The 23,144-nt window shown below is 39.5% G+C and overlaps 1 protein-coding gene across 4 annotated transcripts in view; it reads right to left on the reverse strand.

Annotated features, from left to right (window-relative positions):
* The window catches only part of LOC122541510 (lysophospholipid acyltransferase 2-like), a 130,841-nt gene that overhangs the window by 35,490 nt on the left and 72,207 nt on the right, over positions 1-23,144 (reverse strand). For 2 of the 4 annotated variants that reach the window (XM_043678334.1, XM_043678343.1), the window contains exons 4-5: positions 19,290-19,385; positions 17,938-17,993 (exon numbers count right to left, since the gene is read on the reverse strand). In XM_043678334.1, coding sequence (XP_043534269.1) covers positions 17,938-17,993; positions 19,290-19,385 — 152 coding nt within the window. Of the gene's footprint in view, positions 1-7,433; positions 7,507-15,796; positions 15,835-17,937; positions 17,994-19,289; positions 19,386-23,144 lie in introns of those variants that run through there. The other 2 variants (XM_043678351.1, XM_043678358.1) reach the window with 2 other exon arrangements.

Consider the following 23,144-nt stretch of genomic DNA (forward strand, 5'->3'; position numbering starts at 1 on the left):
AAGAGAGAGAGAGAGAGAGCAAGAGAGAGAGAGAGAGAGAGAGAGAGAGAGAGAGAGAGAGAGAGAGAGAGCGCGCGCAAGAGAGCAAGAGAGCATAGTGGGGTCACCTGTAGTGAGACATGAACCCAAGGTCCCGGTTGGAGGCCATACCCATGGGTATCAAACTTGGCTATCAGCCTCTGCTTGGTCACTTTGCGTTGTTGCTTGTCCCAAAGTCCACCTTGGAGAAAGATCACCTGAAGGTCCGAGACTGAATGTCCCGGACTGCTGCAGTGTTCCCTGACTAGGAGGGAACACTCCTGACTGGCGATTGTTGTGCTGTGTCCATTCATCCATTGTTGTAGCATCTGCTTGGTCTCGCCAATGTACCATGCCTCAGGGCAACCTTGCGTGCAGTGTGAGATAGACAACATTGGCCAAGTCACAAGAATACCTGCTGCATACATCGTGGTTGGTGTACCCACATGTAATGGTGATATGCGTGTCAACACTCTGACACATCTTGCAGTGGCTGCCGTGACAGGGTTGCACGGTGTTGTGGTCCATGTTGTCCTGAAGGCTGGGCAGTTTGCTGCGAACAATGAGTTTAAGGTTTGGTGGTTGTTTAAAAGGAGGGAAGTGGAGGCATGGGGAAGTCCTTAGGGAGGTGCGCATCCTCATCGATAAGATGTTCTTCGCAGCCTGCAACATGGGATAGTTTTTCGGCTCCCAGGAAGTACTGGACAATGAGGGGTACCCTAATCGGTTGCAGCCAACATCGGTCTCCTGAGGTCATTATGGTTTCTCGCTGTGGCCCATCAGAATTGGTGGTCAATGAATTGAGTGTCGTATCCTGTTCTTATAAGGGCATCCTTGAGCACTTTCAGGTGTCTATCATATTCCTCATCTGAGCAGACATTACTTTCCCAATTGCAATGCCTTGGCCAACTAGAAACAATTTGCCAACCAATCAGTACGCTCTTTCCTTTTAGGATAAGATGTTGTAATCATTTGAAATTTGACATTCTTGCGTTTGTCAGCCTGAACACAAGATGAAAAGCTTCAACCAAAATCTGAATATTTCAGCGATGTGCCACACGTTAAGATTTTGGGTCCTGGTGCTGCACAATTAGGGAAATGGAATGCCATTTCTGAAGAGATGCAATATAAATGCAGCGACTTTATATTCTGTTCCTAAGTCCGTAACTGGCAGAGATTTGAGCACTGTGTTTGATAAGCCAAAAAAGAAGTTTTGTCAGACCACTTCAGGGAAAAAAACCCACAAATGATAGAGGAAATTAATACAAACCAAAATGTCACTAAATACTAATCAGAAATAAGCAATTTCCTTTGCAACAACATAGCACTCTTGACCTTGTGACTACCTGAGGTCAAAGATTTTCAGGAATGTCCAAGACACTGTTTGGAATCAAGTGTGTGACTCTGCGTCATTATAGATTCATAGAGACGGACAGCACTAAAACAGACCCTTCGGTCCAACTTGTCCCTGCCGACCAGATATCTTAAAATAATCTAGTCCCATTTGCCAGCACGTGGCCCATATCTCTCTAAACCCTTCCTATTCACATACCCATCCAGATGCCTTTGAAATGCTGTAAATATACCAGCCTCCAATATTTCCATATACATACTACCCTCTGCATGAAAAGGTTGCCCCTTAGGTCCCTTTTAAACTTTTCCCCTCTCATCCTAAACCTATACCCACTAGTTCTGGACTCCCCCAATCCAGGGAAAAGACGTTGCTCTATTCCCATCACACTTCCAAATATAGGTACAAAAACAGAAGTTACTGGAAAAGCTCAGCAGGTCTGGCAGCATCTATGAACAGAAATCAGAGTTAACATTTAGGGTCTGGTGACCTTTCCTCCCACCTGATAGTAGCTAGGAAATATCAGTTTATATGCAGGAGATAGTGGGAGGAGGGTGTAAGGAGTAAATGGTAGGTAGGGATAGAGCCCAAAGAGAGAGAAGAACAATTGGAGAAACAAAGGAGTGAATAATGATTTGATTTGGAGGGTAAATAACTGTTAATGGAGACTGTTAGTGGCTAACAATAGGTAGCGTGAAATGGCAGACTGTGTGATAACAAAGCCTGGTGTGTGTGTGGGAGTGGACTTTACAGGGAGCAGGATGCGATGTATAGTTCAGGTAGCTGTGGGATTAGGTGGATTTTCAGTGAATATTAGTGCCACCCTCCCCCCACCCCACTCCTCAATATCGGAGGGCCCAAACATATCTTCCACGTGAAGCAGCCCTCGTCCTACATTTCACACAACCTAATTTACTGCATTTGCTGCTCATAATGTCATCTCCTCTATATTGGAGAAATGAAGGATAAAGTGGATGACCACTTCATAGAACATCCCCGTTCTGCCCTCAAACAAAAAGGCCCTGTGTGCTTCCACTTCAACACCACCCTGTTCGCTGGCCAACATCTCTGTATGAGGCTTGCTGCAGTGCTCCAGCAAAGCTCAGCACTATCTAAAAGAACACCATCTCACTTTCCTCTTGGGAACCCTGCAGCCCTGCGGACACAATATAGAGTTCAATAATTTTAGGGCTTGAATGCTCCCATGGCCTAGCCCCCGAGCACCGCTCCCCTCCCCCACCAGCCCAAGGAGAGAACTAATAAATTAGGTTTCAGAAATAATTTAAATTTTATGAATGATTTGTAATTTAAATGCAAATATTTTCCTATCTAACTAACAAGACCAACGTTAAACATTCAAAAGAATTATGCCAGAAGGGTGGATTTGGAAAATTGCCTCAATATAGCCGAGAGTACTCATTATTTAAATTTTTCCAAGTTTTGCTTCTCAATTCTTCCAAATTACAAAGCACAACTCAAAATATTAAAAGCTACACTCCCACCAGGCATAGTTAACAAAGCAAAGCAATGTGAAAAATTAATGGACAAATCAAATATTTTGCATTTAAGTACAAGAATGATTGCTATTAAAGAATGCACATACACCCATGTTCCCTTCCTTCTCACCATCCAAATAAACTATTTATGGCATTTATACAGAATGAATAATGCAGAAGCTTAAAACCCTTTGGGAGCAAGCAAAAGACACCAATTCACCAATAAAAAGTTTCATTCAAAATAAGTTTTTCAGAAGGGTTATTCAAGGCAATGAGAAAAAATAAATTTACAAAGTTGCAGAAAGTAGGACATAATTGGCTGAATGTTTTGCCACTCAGCTGGATAAAGAAAGGCTTGTATTTGTACAAAAATGAAAATCATCAACTTGTATTGATTTTCAGCACAGCAATATATAGAGTTATAGAGATGTACAGCATGGAAACAGACCCTTCGGTCCAACCCGTCCATTCCAACCAGATATCCCAACCCAATCTAGTCCCACCTGCCAGCACCCGGCCTTCCTATTCACATACTAATCCAAATGCCTCTTAACTGTTGCAATTGTACCAGCCTCCACCACTTCCTCTGGCAGCTTATTCCATACAGATACCACCCTCTGTGTGAAAAAGTTGCCCTGTAGGTCTCTTTTATATCTTTCCCCTCTCACAATAAACCTATGCCCTCTAGTTCTGGACTCCCCGACCCCTGGGAAAAGACTTTGCCAATTTACCCTATCCATGCCCCTCATGATTTTGTAAACCTCTATAAAAAGGTCACCCCCTCAGCCTCTGATGCTCCAGGGAAAACAGCCCATGAATTTACTGCACAACATGGTGTGATTCCTTTTTCTTTTAAACTTACCAATATATATTCGTGACATACAATGTAAATGTCTATAGCTCTCCCTATAGCTCAAATCCTCCAACTCTGACAACATCCTTGTAAATCTTTTCTGAACCCTTTCAAGTTTCACAACATCTTTCCGATAGGAAGGAGACCAGAATTGCACGCAATATTCCAACAGGGGCCTAACCAATATCCTGTACAGCCACAACATGACCTCCCGACTCCTGTACTCAATACTCCCAATAAAGAAAAGCATGCCAAATGCCTTCTTCACTATCCTATCTACCTGCAACTCCACTTTCAAGGAACTATGAACCTGCACTCCAAGGTCTGAAGATATTTAATAGCAATATGTCAGAAAAATAATTGACACAAGTCATCTGGAAAAAGAACCAAAGCTTCAATCAAAACATTTGGTTTTAAGGAGCATCCTGAAGAGGAGGGAAGCATAGACAGGTAGAGGTAAATTCCAGATCATATAGGGAAGACATTTGAAAGGATGCTTGCCAATGTTGTGATGATCAGGAAAGCACAAAATACCAAAATTGAAGCAATGCAGAGATCTTGGAGACATGGATACCTGAAAGAGCTACAGTGTATATAACGTTTCTGCTGCTGCATGAACTGGAGTTCAGCGCACTGCTGTGACTTCGAGTCAAAAGTCACACCGATTGGTGTGCATGGAACCTTTGAGCAGCCAAGCAGCTAAATGGGAACACGATACAGAGCAATTCCATGGTTGGATTTGGAAACAAGAATGAGGATCTTAAAACTCAGGTGTTGCTAGACCAGTAGGCCACTGAGCAGAATGGTGACTAAGGCTTGAAAACAGCTAAGATATACCCAGAATTTTGAATGTCGGCAAAATTTATGCAGAGTAGAATACTGGCCAGGAATGCACTAGAATAGCTTAAGGCCTAATTGAGAGTTCAACAGCAGAAGTGTAGTTGTTATATAAATATAAAGTGAGCAGTCTTAGTGGTGAAGCAGGTATATTGTTCTGAACTCCACTGAGGTCAAACAGAACGTCAAGGTTGCGAATGGCCTGACTCAGATGCAGGCAGCTGCCATGGAGAATAATGGAAATGGCAGCCAGGAAACAAAGTCTGTGATGAAGGCAAAAACAATCCCTCCCTTGCACGTATATGAATTGTCATGCCACTTCTGCTTCTGAAAGCTGCATAGCTAAGAAAAATGCAAACTCCTAGCAGATTTTGCCAGCTTAGTGCATCATGTTTCAGTTTGGTGTACATGGACTATCATTGCAGGGTAAATCTAACTTTGTAGTGCCAATGCAAACAAATCAAGAGGTCATAATTTGGAGATACCGGTGTTGGACTGGGATGTACAAAGCTGAAAATCACACAGCACTAGGTTATAGTCCAACAGGTTTATTTGGAAGCACTAGCTTTCAGAGCGCTGCTCCTTCATCAGGTGGCTATCACAATCACATGAAGGAGCAGCACTCCGAAAGCTAGTGCTTCCAAATGAAGAGGTGTACTAGTAACTGATGCCAATATATTACAGCACTAGATACACAGGAGTCAAATTAGCCCATCATGTGCTTGCGGAGCAGTTCAGCTAGCCCCATTCTTCTACTCATTCTCTTTCGCCCTGCATTTTTCTTTTACAGCTGCTTCCACGTAAGAAGAAATGTTATGGGGCATGGTGCCACATTCAAATCAGATATCAGAGTGATGCAAGCTAACCAGTGGCCTGGAAACAAATTGCAACCACAGAAATGACCTTCCATGCCTCCAGCAATAATGATGAGCTTTGAAACTGGGCCATCTAAAAAAAGGAACCAGAAATGTACAATTTCCACCTGGAATGGGAAAATAAATTTATGTTCACAACTGTAAAAGGCAAGACATTTACATTGTATGTCACAAATAGATATTGGTAAGTTAAAAAAAAGGAATCACACCATGTTGTGCAGTAAATTCATGTGAGGTTTTCTCTGAACAGTATGCCTTGGACAAAGAAAGTTGATGAGCAGAAGGCTGTTTTGAAAGCTCAGTCATTTTATCCTTAACCAACAACAAAAGGCTAAGCCTGCACTGAAGCTGGATTTCAAGTTTGTAATCTTCTGAGAAAACAAAAAAAATTATATACAGATGGTGAACTAATCAAAGCAATAATTGTGGATGTTTTTTATTCAAAGACTAAAAGCAAAAGAAAAATGCAATCCAGAGCATGTCATTTGGCACTTCCAGAGCAGCAAGGAGAGTCAAACATTTGTCCAAAGAATCCTTTCAGCAATTATGCTCACCGTAGTTTGATGAATCTATTGACATGACCAACACAGCTCAGCTGATTGTTTTTGTGCTCATGAACTTAAATGACATAAGAGCTAAAGTGGATCATATTAGGAGAAGACAAAGGTGTCACTGAGGGAATAGTCCCTGTGAAATGCTGACAGCATAGGGAGACAACCATTTGTTCAATGCTGGCATTCCCCGGAGAAGGTGGAAAACAGAAGTGCATGATCTTTTAAGAGTGGAGACTAGCAAGGTGGAAAGTCAGATCAAAGGAAACCCTATCTTTGTTCTGGGATGGAGGGGGAAAAAGTACAAGAGATCGATCAGACACAGCTGAGGTCCCTGACAACCACAGTACAGGGGATTCCTCAGTTAAAGGAAAGAAATCAAATCAGAAGTACACTGATGGAACTACAGATGCAAAAGTGGATAACTTGGAAAATGAGAGAACTTGCAGGAAGCAGAGTATGAGGTGGTGTATTTGAATTAGCTGTAGGATTCGGTGGGCTTGTAATGGATAGTGGTGGACAGCCGATTCTAAGAAATGGAAACAATGAAGTCAGGAAAGGGAAAAGTCGGAAATGGACCAGATGAAGGTGAGACGGATAAACAAGTATCAAAAAGTACTTTAACTCAATCAAATCAAGAATTGCAAAAGTAGCCGGGAACTGGGATATGGGATAACTAATTATACTTTCGAATGTGGACAGAAACAAAAAAAAAATAAAAAGGCTGGTGTTAAAAGATGCATTAATGATATGAATTTAAAGAAAATTACAGCTTCAACACTTGTGTAAGAAAAAACAATTTACAGCTTTTACTTTTAATACAAATGATCTTAATCCTATTAAAAAAAGCTGCATCAACAAAACGAATGCCAACAATAAGTATCTTTCCCCATATGTGTATGTATGAGGCTCAGGCATACAAGAGGCCTTGTATTGACAGATAAACCTTGAATACCTGGTGATATTTCCTCTTTCCATGATTGGAAGACTCATTTAAAACAAACAAAAAATAGACGTACATCTAACTTGACAAAATTAAACATGCTGTGCATTGGATTTGATTTTTTTTCACATCACAAATTTAAGTTAATACATCTATTTTTGCTCATTGTTCATTAACCACCTTCAGCCATGAACCATCTTAGCTGAATATATATGAATGATTCTTCATTTTGCTGCTGGGAACAATCATGCAAGCTTCATTCTCCAATTAACTCAGCATGGCTTCTTGCGCTCAAGTGCTGCAGAACATAGCTGCTAAATGAAGCTTCTCAACAATTTACATATATGTAGCTCTCTTTCAAAGTGAATTCAAGTAGGATTGAAATCATGCACCATTCTATTTTGACATGCAACAACCACCAGCATGTCATGCATGCATAAAAAAGCATACATTATAAAATAAAACAATTAATCTAGGGTCAAAGAAAATCCATAGACTATGACAATTACCATATCGTGCTGAACTAATTCCAAATTGCTCATAAAGAGATATTATCGCTCTGCTTTGACCTTCTACTGGAAACTACAGAAAATAAGAAGGTATGTTATCACTTTAAGAAAGCCTTGTATGTAACCACATATCCATTTTATAGCAATCTAAATTTAATTCAATAAATTATTTCCTTCAGTTACATGAAAGAAAAATGAAATGAGCTCGCAAATTCTTAGTGGTCAGCCTCCACAAAATATTTGACCAGTTTAGGCAACTAAATGATATTAAGCATCAATTCCCCATAACAGTGTTTGACAATCATATAATTAAGAAAATTCTATTTACATTGCTAGTTCTAACAAATATAATTCCAACAAATACAATTCCCAAGACTAATTATGCTATCACAAAAAAATGTCAATACTATTTTCTATTTTAAAACATAGGTTTATAAAATATCCAAAGAATTGTTTCAGAATGTTTAAGGATCAGTAGCAACAAAAACACTTAGACAGGCAATTGTTTTCTTGTCTTAGTGATTCGGCACACCTATTACTATCCAGGAGACAGCGCATTTCTTTGCGTTAGACACTTGCCAAAAAAATGTTCTCAGCCATCATAACAATAAATCTTTCAGATTAGCAAGAATACCTCACAAATTAACTTCAAATAGACAGAAATCCAATCTTCTCAAATCAAGAGTTTAGGGCAAGTAGTGTTAGCTGTTCTGAACGACAAATCTTGAGCTTTGGATAATAGTCTCTTTGTCAGCTGAGAGCAGTGCTGACTGGCTCACAATATTTTGTTTTGAGAACATTAAGAGTGGAACTCATCCCTACTGAAAAGAATTCCTACATGGAAGGGGGAAACATCCTTTCGGCATTTGCCCTGTCAATCCCCTTAAGAACCCTATACGTTTCAAAGAGATCACCTCTTATTCTTCTGAATTCTAATTTAGTCCCAACCTGTTTAACCTTTGCTTATAAGACATTCCCTCCATAGCAGGGACTATCCTACTGAACCTTATCTGAACTGCTTCCAATGCAATATCTTTCCTTAAATGAGGGGACCAAGACTGCTCCAGATGTCTCACCAACATCTTGTCCAGTTGTCGTAAAACATTACTTTTCATAGCCCAATTCGCTTGAAGTAAGGGCCAATATTCCATTAGCCTTCCTAATTACTTGCTGTACCTGCGTGTACCTTTTGTGTTTCATGTACAAGTACCGCCAAGTGCCTTTGCATTGTAGCTTTTCTCCCATGTAAATAGTATTCTGATATGCCTTCCAAAATGAACAACTTCACTTTTTTTTATATACACATTATACTTCATTTGCTAACGTTTTGCTCACTTAACCAATCAATATTTCCCTGTAAACTATTTGTGTCCCAGTTGCAACTTGCCTTTCTGCCTTTTTTGTCTGCAAATTTGGCTACAGAACATTCACTTCCATTCTCTCAGTCATCCATATATATTGTAAACAGTTGTGGTCCCAATATTGATCCTGGTGGAGTGTCACAGATCACCAAACTGAAAAAGAACTTCTTATCCCCATTTGCTGTTTCCTGCCCACTTTTCAATTCTCTATTTGTGCTAACATACTGCCTCCAATGCTATGGGCGCTTATTTAACGACTTAACTTTTTGTGAGGTACCTTGTGGAACACCTTCTGGAAGTCCACATACAGCGCATCTACTGGTTCTTCTCTGTCACACATTGACGCTGATAAATTAGTCAGGCACGATTGTCCTTAAATGAAGTTATGCTGACTCTGCTTGATACAATTGTGATTTTCAAATGCTTTGCTATTACCTCCTTAATAATTAATGGCAATACTTTTCCAACAATAGGTATTAAGCTAATTGGTCTATAGTTACCCGTTTTTTGCCTCCCTCACGTTTTCTTTGAAGAGCAATGTCACATTGGCAGTTTTTTTAATCCTCTGATACTTAAATGCATAGAGGTGTACAACATGAAACAGACCATTTTGTCCAACTCGTCCATGCTAATCAGATATCCTAAACTAATCTGGTACCATTTGCCAGTGCTTGGCCCTTATCCCTCTAAACTCTTCCTATTCTAGAATCCAAGGTTTTTGAGACAATTACAACTGATCTAGCTATTTCTGTATCTACATCTTTTAGGATCCTATGAATCAAATCATCAGGGCCAGGGGACTCATCAGCCTTTATCCCCTCACATTGTCTGATACTACTACTCAAGTGATGGCGATTGTAAGTAAGGTGATAGATGTAAGGGGTCTTAAGGGATGGCATGGTGGCTCAGTGGTTAGCACAGCTTCCTCATTGCTCCAGGGACATGGATTCAATTTTAACCTCTGATGACTGTCTATGTGGACTTTGTACGGTCTCCCTGTGTCTGCGTGGGTTTCCTCCAGGTGCTCCAGTTTCCTACCACAATCCAAAGATGTGCAGGTTAGGTGGATTGGCCATGCTAAATTGCCTGCAGTGTTCAGGGGTTGTAGGTTAGGTGCATTAATCAGGGTACATGTGGGGTAATAGGGTAGGAGAAATGGGTCTGGGTGGGTGACTCTTCGGAGAGTCGGTTTGAACTTGTTGGGCCGAAGGGCCTGTTCCCACACTGCATGGAACCTGATTCTAAAAGGATGCAGAGGAGATATATTGCTGGTTTCTGAGATGAGGTATTGAAACTACAGTACAAAGTTAGTTTGAAGGAGTTGAGATTCTTCGCCTTCAGTAAAGGAGATTGAAAAGAAATTTGATAGGTGTTCAAAAATGTCCCTTGTAAATGTTTTGGTCTGCAGTTTCCAGAAATAGATGCCATTCATTGGTATGCTGATCAGTGTACATGTAACTTTCCCAGCAAATGCACCACTTAGATGGGCTGTTGGTGTGTAAGATTTGAGATTTATTCAGAAGGTTGGTAAAGAAAGTTTTTCCACATTGTGGTTCAAGAACTAGGAGATACAAATTTAAGGTTTGGACAAGGGACACAAGGTGAATGTAAGGAATTCTCACCATCTTGGTAAAATTTGGGTTCCAAACAGGCCTTCAACCGAATGGTTCAAAACTTCCTTTCCATTGAAAGAGATTATTATAACAACAAATGATGACAGGCTACAAGACTAGCCCTCCTTTTCAAAATATGCTAAAGCTCCAAGACCAAACCTCTCCTTAATAAAGCAGAACTCTGGAAGCATTTGCTTCCAATCAGTAGCAGATTTGGTTGCAGGAAGAAGCCAGAGTCCCAATTATTCCTCATGAGCTAGAACTCGAAATTGGCAGTAAGTTTCACGTTTTGTGATCTTCCCACGGTCTGTTGTGGTGACCCAAGAACTTGAGAATTTAGTTAATCAAATCATCCACTATGTCCTTCTAATTATCTTTGTACAGCTTTGTGTTTAGCTCTGGCTGCAAGTGTCAATGTGTTATGAAATTAGACAAGCCTAAGTGACTAAATCACTTTTGTCCAGCAGCTTAAAGTCTTCTGCATGAGCCGATAGAATTTTTAAACGATAACCATATTGATATTGTCTCCAAGATCTGGTACAGTAATTAAAATTCTGCACAAACTAGCCCTATTTAGAAGTGGTAATTTCTGATGGCCTCAGGTATGATGCATCAACCTGGTAAGATGTAGGCTGTAATTTTTGTCAACTCAACCCAAATATGAAAGCATCCAAATGATGAACAAATAGATACCCAAGTACCGCTCAAGCCTTTTTTTTGTCTCCCCAGTCACCTTTTTCATAGAACATACAACATTACAGCGCAGTACAGGCCCTTCGGCCCTCAATGTTGCGTCGACCTGTCATACCAATCTGAAGCCCATCTAACCTACACTATTCCATGTATGTTCATGGAATAGGAGATCATAGGAACCAGAGGGCACAGTTTCAGAACAAAAGGAGTGCCAATTTAAGACTGAGGAGAAACTTTCTTCTTTCAGAGAAGAGACTGTCCTTGGACCTCCCTGCCACAGAACTGTGGGGTAGGGTCCTTACGTATATTTAAAGGCTGACATAGATTCTTGATCAATAGGGGAATCAAGAATTACGGGGAAAACTCAGGAACGAGGTCCTAAGGAATGTCAGAGCAGCCATGATCTTATTAAGTGCTTAAACAGACTTATGGAGCTGTACTTCCTTTCTTTTGAACTCTTCGCTTCTATTTATGAAGCCCAAGATCCCATGTGCTCTGCTACTCACTGTCTCAATGTCTTGCCATTTCAAAGATCTAAGCGTATATGCAGTTCCACACTCTTTTGTCTTGCACGTGTACTTACAGATTCCTATGTCCCTACACACATTTTAGTCTACATTGCCTCTCAGTATGCTTCCTGTCAAAATGTATCACCTCACACATCTATGAAATGTCACCTGCCACTTGTCTGCACACTCCACTATTTCTACTTATGTCCTGTTGCAGTCAATAGAGTTACACCCTCCCCCCACCCCTGTTTTTGCCACACCTTTAAGTTTGGTACAAGCAGCAAATATTAAAATTTTACTGTTTCAATATCCAAAGTAATTTATAGTCATCAATAAAAAGACAATGATTCTAATATTAATTTTTGGAAAAGTATAAATTTTATTCTGAAAATAAAGACCACTGTTTTGTCTCCTAAAGCATATTTTTGAAACCCAACTTGGCAATGATTTTCCTAAACTATGAGCCACAATTTTGTTAACAGTTTTTGTATGGATTTTCATTGCATTTCCTTCAATATTTTCTAATAATTCAATAAATTCAAATAAGATTCATCAAGCACAATCCATCTTTTAATAATCTGACCTGACTCTCTAACAAACTGAAACCTCTCCAGGTGCCCCATTGAGTATTCCCCTCCCCCCACCACATTTACGGATTCTAAAACCATACTCAGCCTAACATCATTTATCTGGTTTACAGTTGATAAGACTGTCCCTGCACCCTTTCTTATATGGAGTTACAAATTTGCCACTCTCCAATCTCTTGCACTTCTTCCATATTCATTATTTCCAACACCCCGATGTTCATAAACCTGTAATGCAAACCCCCCTCCAGTTAAGCAACACAGCAACTCAGTGTTGATAGCATTTCCAGCCCTCCTACCTCTAAGCCTTCACCCCATCCATCACTTACAAAATATTGGAAGAAATAGAGATATTAAAAGGTTTTCTTTCCTTACTAGGCATGTTTTGCCCAAGAGCCCTAAAATGAGAACAATACCACTGGATCAACTAGCCAGAGATGTACTCAACAATTTAGCTTTCATAAACCAGAAGTAAGCTGTCCCATTGTTCTAGATTTGCCACTCTTTCAAAATCACTGGGCAGAAAACCTAGCCTAAATGTTCAAAGCTACAATGCATTTAGATGTAACTATTCATTAAGTTTGCAACATGATGACTAAATAATTCTTAAAATTACAAATGAAAGCCTATGCAAGACACAACCCAACTGATAATGAATAATTGTACTGTCAAGATTGAATTGCTTCACTGTTAAAAACCAATCATCTCAAAAGTGAGTCAGTATAAGTAAATGCCCAGACCACATGCTAAAATCCTGTTTAAAAGTGCAATTTTGTTAAAGTAAGAGACTTGCTAACATGCGTAATCATAAAATGAACTACTTTTAAAAAAACAAACTATGCAATTTAAGTATCTTGTGAAACACTCCACACACACCCTGTAATTAGTGCACTATGTAATAATGCATATAAATCTATGGCAACAAAATAGAGCCAGTGATATTCAGATTGTGAACCTTCAGTACATACATATGAGGTGTCAAGTGTTGATCAAAGAATTTCAATGTCAGTTTACTACACCACCCCATCTATAAAAGTGGGGAAGATAGATTGCCTTAGTCTGTCCCTTTACAACTTTCTATTCTCATCTATATAAATTACTGTCAAGATTAGAGTGGTGCTGGAAAAGCACAGCAGTTAGGCAGCATCTGAGGAGCAGGAAAATTGACGTGTCGGGCAGGAGCCCTTCATCAGGAATCAGGAATGCCTGAAACGTCGATTTTCCTGCTCCTGCCTGACCTGCTGTGCTTTTCCAGCACCACTCTAATCTTGACTCTGATCTCCAGCATCTGCAGTCCTCACTTTCGCCTATATAAATTACTGTGCCTCCTAACGGAACATCTGTAACATGGATTTTTTCATTCATCATAAATGTAATAAACAAAAATGAACTGAAAAACATCTACAGATATACAAAAAGGAAACACTTAGCTAAGATGAATGTGGATCTATTAAAAGCAGAGTCAGAATTTAGAAAGGGGAATAGAGAAATGGCAAAGAAGCTAAATAATTACTTTTATTTTATTTATTTTCATAAAGAAAGGTATAAGAAATCACCAACTGTTATAGGTCCAAGTGACATGGAAGAATGAGTGGTTAAGAGAAATCAGGTGGCTGTACGGGAGAATTTAATGAAGGTTGATAAGTCTCCAGGACCTGAGTCTATATCCCAGAGTGTCCACAGACACTCTACAGTGCAGAAACAGGCCATTTGACCCGGTGGGTCAGCAATGACCCTCCAAACAGCATCCCAACCAAACCTGCAACTCCACATTTACCATGACTAATCCACCTAGCCTACATATCCCTGAACACTCGGGCGCAATTTAGCATGGCCAATCCACATAAGACGCACATCTTTGAACTGTGGGAGGAATCCAAAGCACCTGGTGGAAACGGACACACATGGGGAGAATGTGCAAACTCCACACAGACAGCTACCCAAGGCTGGAATCAAACCCTGGTCCCTGGTACGGTGAGGCAGCAGTACTAATCACTGAGCCATCATGTCACCCTGTTGAAGGAGGTGTTGCATTCCATAGTCTTTCTAGACCATAGGGGCTGCTCTCTCAAAGAGAAGTGACTGGTGGTGATTTAACCTGAGGGCCTCAGGCGAGGGAAAAGGTTGAGAAGGAGAGTCCTTCATGGTAACAAAGATTGGTATGACACAAAGATTGGTGGAGTAGCAGAAAGCATAAGGGACTATCAGAGAATACAGGAGGATATAGATAGACTGGAGAGTTGGGTGGAAAAGTGGCAGATGGATTTCAATCCAGACAAACGTGAGGTGATGCATTTAGACAAGTCTAATTCTAGAGCGAATTATACAATGAATGGAAGAGCCTTGGGAAAAGTTGATGGGCAGAGAGATCTGGGAGTGCAGGTCCATTGTACCCTGAAGGTTGCTGCACAGGTGGGTAGAGTGGTCAAGGCGGCATATAGTATGCTTGCCTTCATTGGACGGGGTATGAGTATAACAGCTGGCAAATCATGTTAAAATTGTACAAGACATTGGTTTGGCTGCATTTAGAATACTGTGTACAGTTCTGGTCGCCACATTACCAAAAGGATGTGGACACTTAAGAGAGGGTGCAGAGAAGGTTTACAAGGATGTTGCCTGGTATGGAAGGTGCTAGCTATGAAGAGAGGTTGAGTAGGTTAGGTTTATTTTCACTAGAAAAAAGGAGATTGAGGGGGGACCTGATTGAGGTTTACAAAATCATGAAGGGTATCGACAGGGTGGATAGAGACAAGCTTTTTCCCAGGGTGAAGGATTCAATAACGAGAGGTCATGCTTTCAAAGAGAGAGATGGAAAGTTTAAGGGGGATACACGCGGCAAGTACTTCACACAGAGGGTGCTGGGCGTTTGGAACACATTGCTAGCGGCAGGCATGGTAGATTCATTTAAGATGCGTCTGGACAGATGCATGAGTAGGTGGGGAGCAGAGAAATTGACTTACAGGTTTAGACAGTACATTTGGATCGGCTCAGGCTTGGAGGGCCGAAAGGCCTGTTCCTGGGCTATAAATTTTCTTTGCTCTGTGTTCTTTGTAACCTCAACTGGTGAAGGGTATGACTGTGGAGATAGTCAATGTATTGATAAAATTATTCTGAAATTCCAGAAGGATTCTTGTAAATGTCACTCCACTAAGAAAGGGGCTAGAGAACAAACAGAGAATTACAGACCCATCAGCCTTATATCAGTTATAGAGAACATGAGAGAATCTATCATAAAGGATATGATAAGTGGACATTAGAAAAACTAAACTGATTGGGCATAGTCAGGATGGATTTGCAAATAGAAAAGTCTATGTTCTGGCAACCTGGAATTTTTTTTTCAGACATTATTAACAAAGCCAACAGGGGTGAGGGTGGCAGGATGGGGCAATGGATGTAGCATATTGAATTTTCAGAAGGCTTTTGATAAGGTCTTAGCAAAATTGAAGTGCATGATATAAGAGATAATGTACTAACATACATAAAGTCGAGAGTGTGTTGCTGGAAAAGCACAGCAGACTAGGCAGCATCCAAGGAGCAGGAGAATTGACGTTTCAGGCATATGCCCTTCATCAGGAATCTGACATACATAAAGGATTGGCTAACCTCACAGCACCAGGGTCCCAGGTTCGATTCTAGCCTCGGGCGACTGTCTGTGTGGAGTTTGCACATTCTCCCAGTGTCTGCGTGGGTTTCCTCCGGGTGCTCCGGTTTCCTCCCACAGTCTAAAGATGTGCAAGCCAGGTGAATTGGCCATGCTAAATTGCCCATAGTGTTAGTTGCATTAGTCAGAGGGGAAATGCGACTGGGTGGGTTACTCTGAGGGTCGGCGGGCCTGTTTCCACACTGTAGGGGATCTAATCTAATCTAAAAACAGGCAGAAAATTGTAAAAATAAAATGAGTTATTCTCATGTCCATCGATCGTCACTAACAATGTTCCACAGGATCACTACTTGGGCGCCATCTGTTCACAACATAGATCAATAATTTGTCAATGGGAATTAAATGTAGTATTTCCAAATTTGCAGAGGATACAAAGCTAAGCAGGAATGTGTTGTGAGGAAGGATTCAGGAGGATTTGTACAGACTTAGTGATTGGGCAAAGTGGTGGTAAATATAGAATATGGAAATAAATAATGGAGGTTATACACTTCGTGTTCGGAGAAACAGATGCACAGAGTATTTCTTAAATAGCAAGAGGTGAGAAAGCATGATTGGAAAGTATTTGTCCAATCTCTTGCCATAGGCCTGTCCCCTGATCTTGGGAGCAAGTCCGGTAAACCTTCATTTGACTCCCTCAATGGCAGTAATATCTTTCCTACATAAGGAGGCCAAAACTGTGCACAGTACTCTAGGTGTAGTCTAAGCAAGCTCCTGTATAACTGAAGCAGGCCTTCACTAGTCTTGTACTTAAATCCTTTGCAATAAAGGCTAACATTTCACTAGCCTTCTAAATAACATCTTGATGCTCCTTTAGTGACTTAATAATGAGGACACCTAGGTACACTTTATACAGCCATACTTTCCAATGTCTCACCATTTAAGAGATAATCCTACAATCATCCACCTCCAAAGCCAATTACCAATCCATATCAGAGTGTGACTTCCAGTTACAACTTCTTATTTTGTAAATAACTGTGTGCGAAACCTAATGAAATGCCTTTGGTGAGATCTATGAACAACTATGTGGGGGCAATTTTAAGGTAAGGAGCAAGTGGTTCAGAGAGAATTTGAGGAAACACATTTCACTTAGAGGGCAGTGGGAACGTGGAACTCACAGTAGAAAAAGTGTGCTAGAAATGTGAGCCCTCAAGATATTGAAATAGTATTTAGATGAGCACTTGAAATGCTGTACCATACAAGATGGGTGAAGGAACTCTTTCAGTGTAGTTAAAAACTTGTCAACTTCATCACTTTATAGTTTCCTACTGTTTGTATATTAGTGACCTCAAAAAACACCGAAACAGATTAATCAAGCATGAAGTACCATGCAGATGGTTTTGTGCTTTCTGAGACCAACTTATAGTTCACCTGAGCATTTGGAGAAGTAAGATAAGACACTAAAGTGAAAAGGAAAACCAAATTTGGAAACAAACATCACTATCAATCAGAAATCAGGCAAGTGTTGACAGGTGGCATTAAGAAAATTACTCGTGAACACAATCAGAAATGAATTAAATATTTAGAAAGCTGATCAATGTAGTGAACAAGTATGTGAATACAAGTCTTGTTTAATTAACCTGGTGTAATTTTTTTGAAAAATAATTTATCAAGCTCCAGGTGAAGATTGTTGGAGATAGGACATATACTGGGATGCTTGCATCAGAACTGGCAGAAGTCCTAGATATGTGGTCATACATGAGATATGCTTGGAAAACGTCTAAAGTCAACATTGCTGCTAGAGACCCTCTTTGAATGTGTGTGTCCCTGGACCATTGGTGCAGATATAGTCCAAGAAATAATAGAGTCGAGGTGAGAGAGAGCAAAAGGAAAGTATCTTGAAAGAAATAAACACTGAATGTGGAGAAACTCAGCGGGTCCAGTAGCACACAGAGAAAAGCAGTTAATATTTAGAGTCTGGCATGACCCTTTTTCAGAACTCTTGTTCTGAGGAGGACTTGTACCAACTCAAAGTTACACTTTAAATCTGGAAAAATAAACAAGAAACAGAAATATATAGATAGTTTAGTTTATTCACAATGAGATTCAGTTAAACAATTTATTAAACAACTTGATATTTGCTTACCATCATGAATTTCAAAGGCCAGACTGGTTATCTTCTGCGTAATTATCATCATCGGACTACAGAACAAAGTAGAAGGCAAAAAAATGTTGAATCTTTTTTAAATAAAATTCTTCAGAACAATCTGCAGGCAGACTAAAATGACATTTTTCACAGAACGGAGTAATGCAGTGAGCTAAACAATGTGCCTTTCTCTCGAAGCCAAGTCAAATCCTGCACAGTCTCCTCCTTCTGTAGTCAAATAAACTAGCACTTGCCACACAAGGTCATTGAAAATTTTAAATATGCTAACTGCATTTCTAATTAGTAAAAGCAAAATCTGAGCAATAGATAATAATCTTGAAATCACATCTTACTTATGCAGTATACATGTGCCACATTAACCTTTTCGTGAATTGGCTTGTAAAACGTCAGGACAGAAGCAGAGAAAGCAATTTTTGGTCATACTGAATGCATTACTTTCCTCATTACAGAGTAGTGATAGAGGTCTAAAATGGCATAATCATTGCCATATCATCGTATAAAGAGTACACCTATCTCCAATTTGACCAAATCGATCCTATAACTTGACTGAAACTAAAGTACAAGCATGCATCAAGCAGAGGGCTGTGCTACTAGAAAAAACTTGATAAGGTGGAAATCTGGTCATTACAAGCTATTCTTAATAAAATAAACAAATAGTTACTTGAATAATTTAGAAACTTTAATGCCATTTGAGCAAGCTACAAAGTCAAATTAGTTAAAAACGATAAAAGAAAATTGGACTATTAAACATCAAGACTATAGTCATGATACTCAAATCAAGAGGAGTTGACCTGGAAAGATTCTGCAAAGCAAAACTTCAAGCTGTGACAAAACTAAGAACTTCTGCAGCTTCTGCAGAGATCGAAACATTCACAAGCTGTCGGTAAGACATACTAATAACAAACCACTAAGTCTGGACACGTAAACATTGAGAAGCTGCCCAGTTTTGGAGATATAAAAACAGCATGTACGCTAATTAATGATTTTAAGAAAAGGTTACCATGAAATCTGTGTCCTGGGTTGTTTCACCAGAGCTCTGAACTTCTAAGTACTGTTTAGACCGAAATAAAATTATTTACGAACCTTAATAACTGGTGAATAATTTCCATTGAGCAACAATTTATATGGGAACATAAAACGAATTCAATCACAAATTTTCAGCTACATCAAAATCTCATACATTATATTAACAGCTCTAGAGTTCAGATATTAGAAAGCAGATTCTATTTTAAACATTTAGGGTCACCAGGCTGGCTTAGATCTCAAGTACTGTAATAGGTTTTCCCAAAATTTCTAAATCCACATTAAATTACTAAGAGAAATACACTTACCCAGTAAAATCAGCTGAATACTGTCCATAGTCAAAGAGATATACTCTGCTAACTTGGCACAAAGTGAGGTACCCAAAAGCAATGACAAAACAAAACCTAAAAAAAAAAGTAGGACTTCATCACTCAAGAACTATTAGTGCACAAAGATACTTGACTACAACATGCTTAACTTTAGGAGGTTTCAGATTGTTTCTTAATTTACCAATTTTCCCAAAGGAGAAACTATTCTCCATCAAATTGATTCCAGAGATGAGAAGTTTGTCTGAACAGTTTAGACCTATTCTTCTAGACTCTAGAGAGTATGAGAGGAAATCTAATTGAAGTACATAAGATGTGAAAGGGGACTGACAAAGTAGATGTGGAGAGGATGTTTCCTTATGTGGGGCAATCTGGAATGAGCAATCATAGACTTAGGAGAAGGTGTAGCAGATTTAGAGAAAGGTGAAGAGAAATTACTTCTTTCAAATGGGTGGTGAATCTGTGAAATTCATTACCTCAGAGTATGGTGGATGCTGGCACATTTAGTGAATTTAAGGAGAAGATAGAGAGATTTTTAATTTGTGATAGGCTATTGACAGCAGGCATGAAAGCAGAATTAGGCCAGATGGAGATCAACCATGACCATAATGAATGACAAAATAGGCAAAGGACTGAATTGCCTACCTCTACATAAGAGCACAAGAACTAGCAGCAAAGTCAGAATATTGTTCCAAAAACATCAGCTAAAGGTAATTCTCAGATCACACTAACATGATTTCTACTTTGTTTTTCATAACAAATTTCTTGATTCTTTCTTTCTTTGCTATTCTCTCCAAGGAACTCAAAACTTCAAGTACATTACAGAAAGGATGAAGTAGTGAGAATGTTTTAACACCTGTCTTAAAGAGACAAGTTTAAATCTCTAATGTCAGTCATCATCATGAGTCAGTATTTTACTGACTTCACTCAGAGGCAATGGGAATCTACAAGGTGAGAAGGAAACCACCTTGAGAGTAAACTATAGGACAATTTCTCCAATTAACGTTCAGTCTATTTGAACCTGTTTAAAGAATCAATTAAGTAAAAAGTTTTAACAGTGTTAACATTTTCTCCTTTTTCAATACCTGTTTCCACACTGTAGGGAATCTAATTTAATCTTATATCCCAAAGCATTGGATTGTGTCATTGGCTTTTAAGATAGTCAATATACTCCACTCAAATTGGGTTGGAGTTTATAGTTTTGGGGTATAATTTAAACCGATTGGCTGAATTCAAATTTGTGCTTTTGTCTCATAGCAACTCAGCAAGTGCTGTTTGCTCTGAATCAAATGTTACTTTGTAATTTCTCCAGCAGTCTACGTACTTGCCAAGTCCTTCACTCTCAAAAGGTACACCCACATCTTCATAATGCTACACATGTCTATAAAATCTTTAAGAGTTTTCTGTTCCATTGCCAATAAATAGTCTCTGCTTTCTTAATGTTTCATACAACTCAAGTAGTGGATTCCTGATATCATAAATCTTCATTGCATCCTTTTCAAAAGGCATTGGCAACCTAATTTAGGCTCAATGTTTAAATCATCGTGTGTGCTCATATGCCTTCATGGATTAATTGCTTCCCCATTTTTTCCTCATTCCTGAAGAAGGGCTAATGCCCGAAACGTCGATTCTCCTGTTCCTTGGATGCTGCCTGACCTGCTGCGCTTTTCCAGCAACACATTTCCATCCCCATTAATGCAACCTTATACAGTCCAAAAGGCCTGCAAAACATTCTCGATTGGCATTTTGTCCATTCTGCAGCTTCCATGCTTTCTGAAGACTAGGTCCTGTACTCTAGCATGGTTAAAACATTGTTACTGAGACACCTTCTCCGCCTCGAAGGCTAATCTCAAAATCCACTTTTTGAACTAGGTGAACCAGCTCTCCCAATAGCTTTTTTGTGGCTTTGATAGTTGGTCTGATTATACTTGCTATGACATGTTATTTTTTTCCTTTTTTAAAAAGGAAAGTTGTAAGAAAGAAAGTTTGTATTTGTTGTAAATTTTCTATAGACATTTTCCATATCTACGTACTGCATTATATTAAATGCCTATAATCTACTGACATGCATCCTCTTGCAAGTTATTTGGTTTTCATCACATACCCACCATTTTAAGTTTTGTCACCTGTAAATTTTTATATGGTGCATATACCCAAATCCAAATAATGTGTACACAAAATCAATGTCTGTAACGTTTGACCTCAGATCCACCATTGTGTAAATCCTTCCAACATGCACCTGACTTTTTTTTATCATTTGATTAACATCTTGATGATGCCACATTCATCAAAACCATGGGCCTCAACTTAAAGTTAACATGTTTCAGTTCTGATCCTTTCAAAAATACCAGCGGTTGCTGGACTCCAGTCTGAAAAACACCCTTCCACCACTGTCTGTCTTTGACTGAGCCAGTTCTGTATCCATCTTATCAGCTCACCATGGGTCTCATGCAACTCGATCTTTTGTATCAGCCTTCCACGAGGGATTTTGTCAAAAGCTTTGCAGAAGTCCATATTGACAACATCTACTGCCCTACCCTCAATCTTCTTTGTCACTTCTTCAAATTAACTTTGAGACACACTACCTCCGCCACACAAAACCATGCTGCTCAAGTGCATATTTTTCCAAACATTAGGAAATCCTATTCTTAAGAATCTTCTCCAATAATTTCCCAGCCATTGACACAAGGGTCAGTAGCCTGTTATTCTCAAAGTAACAACATTGGCTGTTCTCTGGTCCTTTGTTACTAAAAACAGGATACAAAAACTTTATACAAAATTTCCACTTCTGCATCCCTCAGCATTCTGGGATAGACTCCATCACATCCTGGGGATTGGACTACCTTAATGCTTTTCAACACCACCACCTTTTTTTATATTGACATATCCAAGAATATTAACCTACATCCCCTGAGAATCTCTACCCACCATGTCCTACTCAGTTTTGAATACCAGTGCAAAGTATTCATTTAAGGACCTCACCAACTTCTGGCTCTGTGCAAAAATTCCCTCCTTTGTCCTTGATTGGACCTACCCTTCCACTAGCTACCTTCTTGCACCTTATACATGTATAAAAAACTTGGGAATTTACTTAACCTGTTTACCAAACACATTTCCTGGCCCATTTTAGCCTTTGAAATACTTTGTTTGAGTTCTTTCTTGCTATCTTTGTATTTTGAGAGTTCTGTCCGTCTTCAGTTTCCTAAACCTTATGTATGCCTTCTTTTTCTTTCTGATTAGGCTCTCAATTTCTCTTACCATCCAAATCCTTCATTTTCACAGAAACATGATAGCCCTGAACTCTAAACCAACTGACCTTTAAAAGATTCCCAGATGTCGAATGTGGCTTTACCCTCAAACAGCCACCCCAATCTGCATTCTTCGTTCCTGCCTGACATTGTGGTAGCTAGCCTTCCTCCAGTTAAGTACTTTCATCAGAGGACTACTCTTATTATTATCCATAATTAGCTTTAATTTTAGAATTACGGTCACTTTTTGCAGAAATGTTATCCCACTGAAACTTCGATCACCTGGCTAGGCTCATTCTCTAAATACCAGGACTAGAATAGCCCCTTCCCCACATGGGCTACTTCCATATGGTTTTGAAAAGAAAACGGTCCTGGCCACACCTATAAACTTCTTCCCCGTCCAAGCCCCTGGCACAAAGTAAGTCCCAGTCAGTCAAACTTGGGGAAGTTAACCATTTTTTAAAAAAGTTTCTGTAATCTGTCCACACACACACACAACATAGAAAAATACAGCACAGAATGTTGTGTACACCACAATGTTGTGCCAAGGATTAATCCTAATCTAAAATAAAATAACCTAAGTTACTCA

The sequence above is a fragment of the Chiloscyllium plagiosum genome, chromosome 3 (genome assembly GCF_004010195.1).
Source record: "Chiloscyllium plagiosum isolate BGI_BamShark_2017 chromosome 3, ASM401019v2, whole genome shotgun sequence".
NCBI lineage: Eukaryota > Metazoa > Chordata > Chondrichthyes > Orectolobiformes > Hemiscylliidae > Chiloscyllium > Chiloscyllium plagiosum.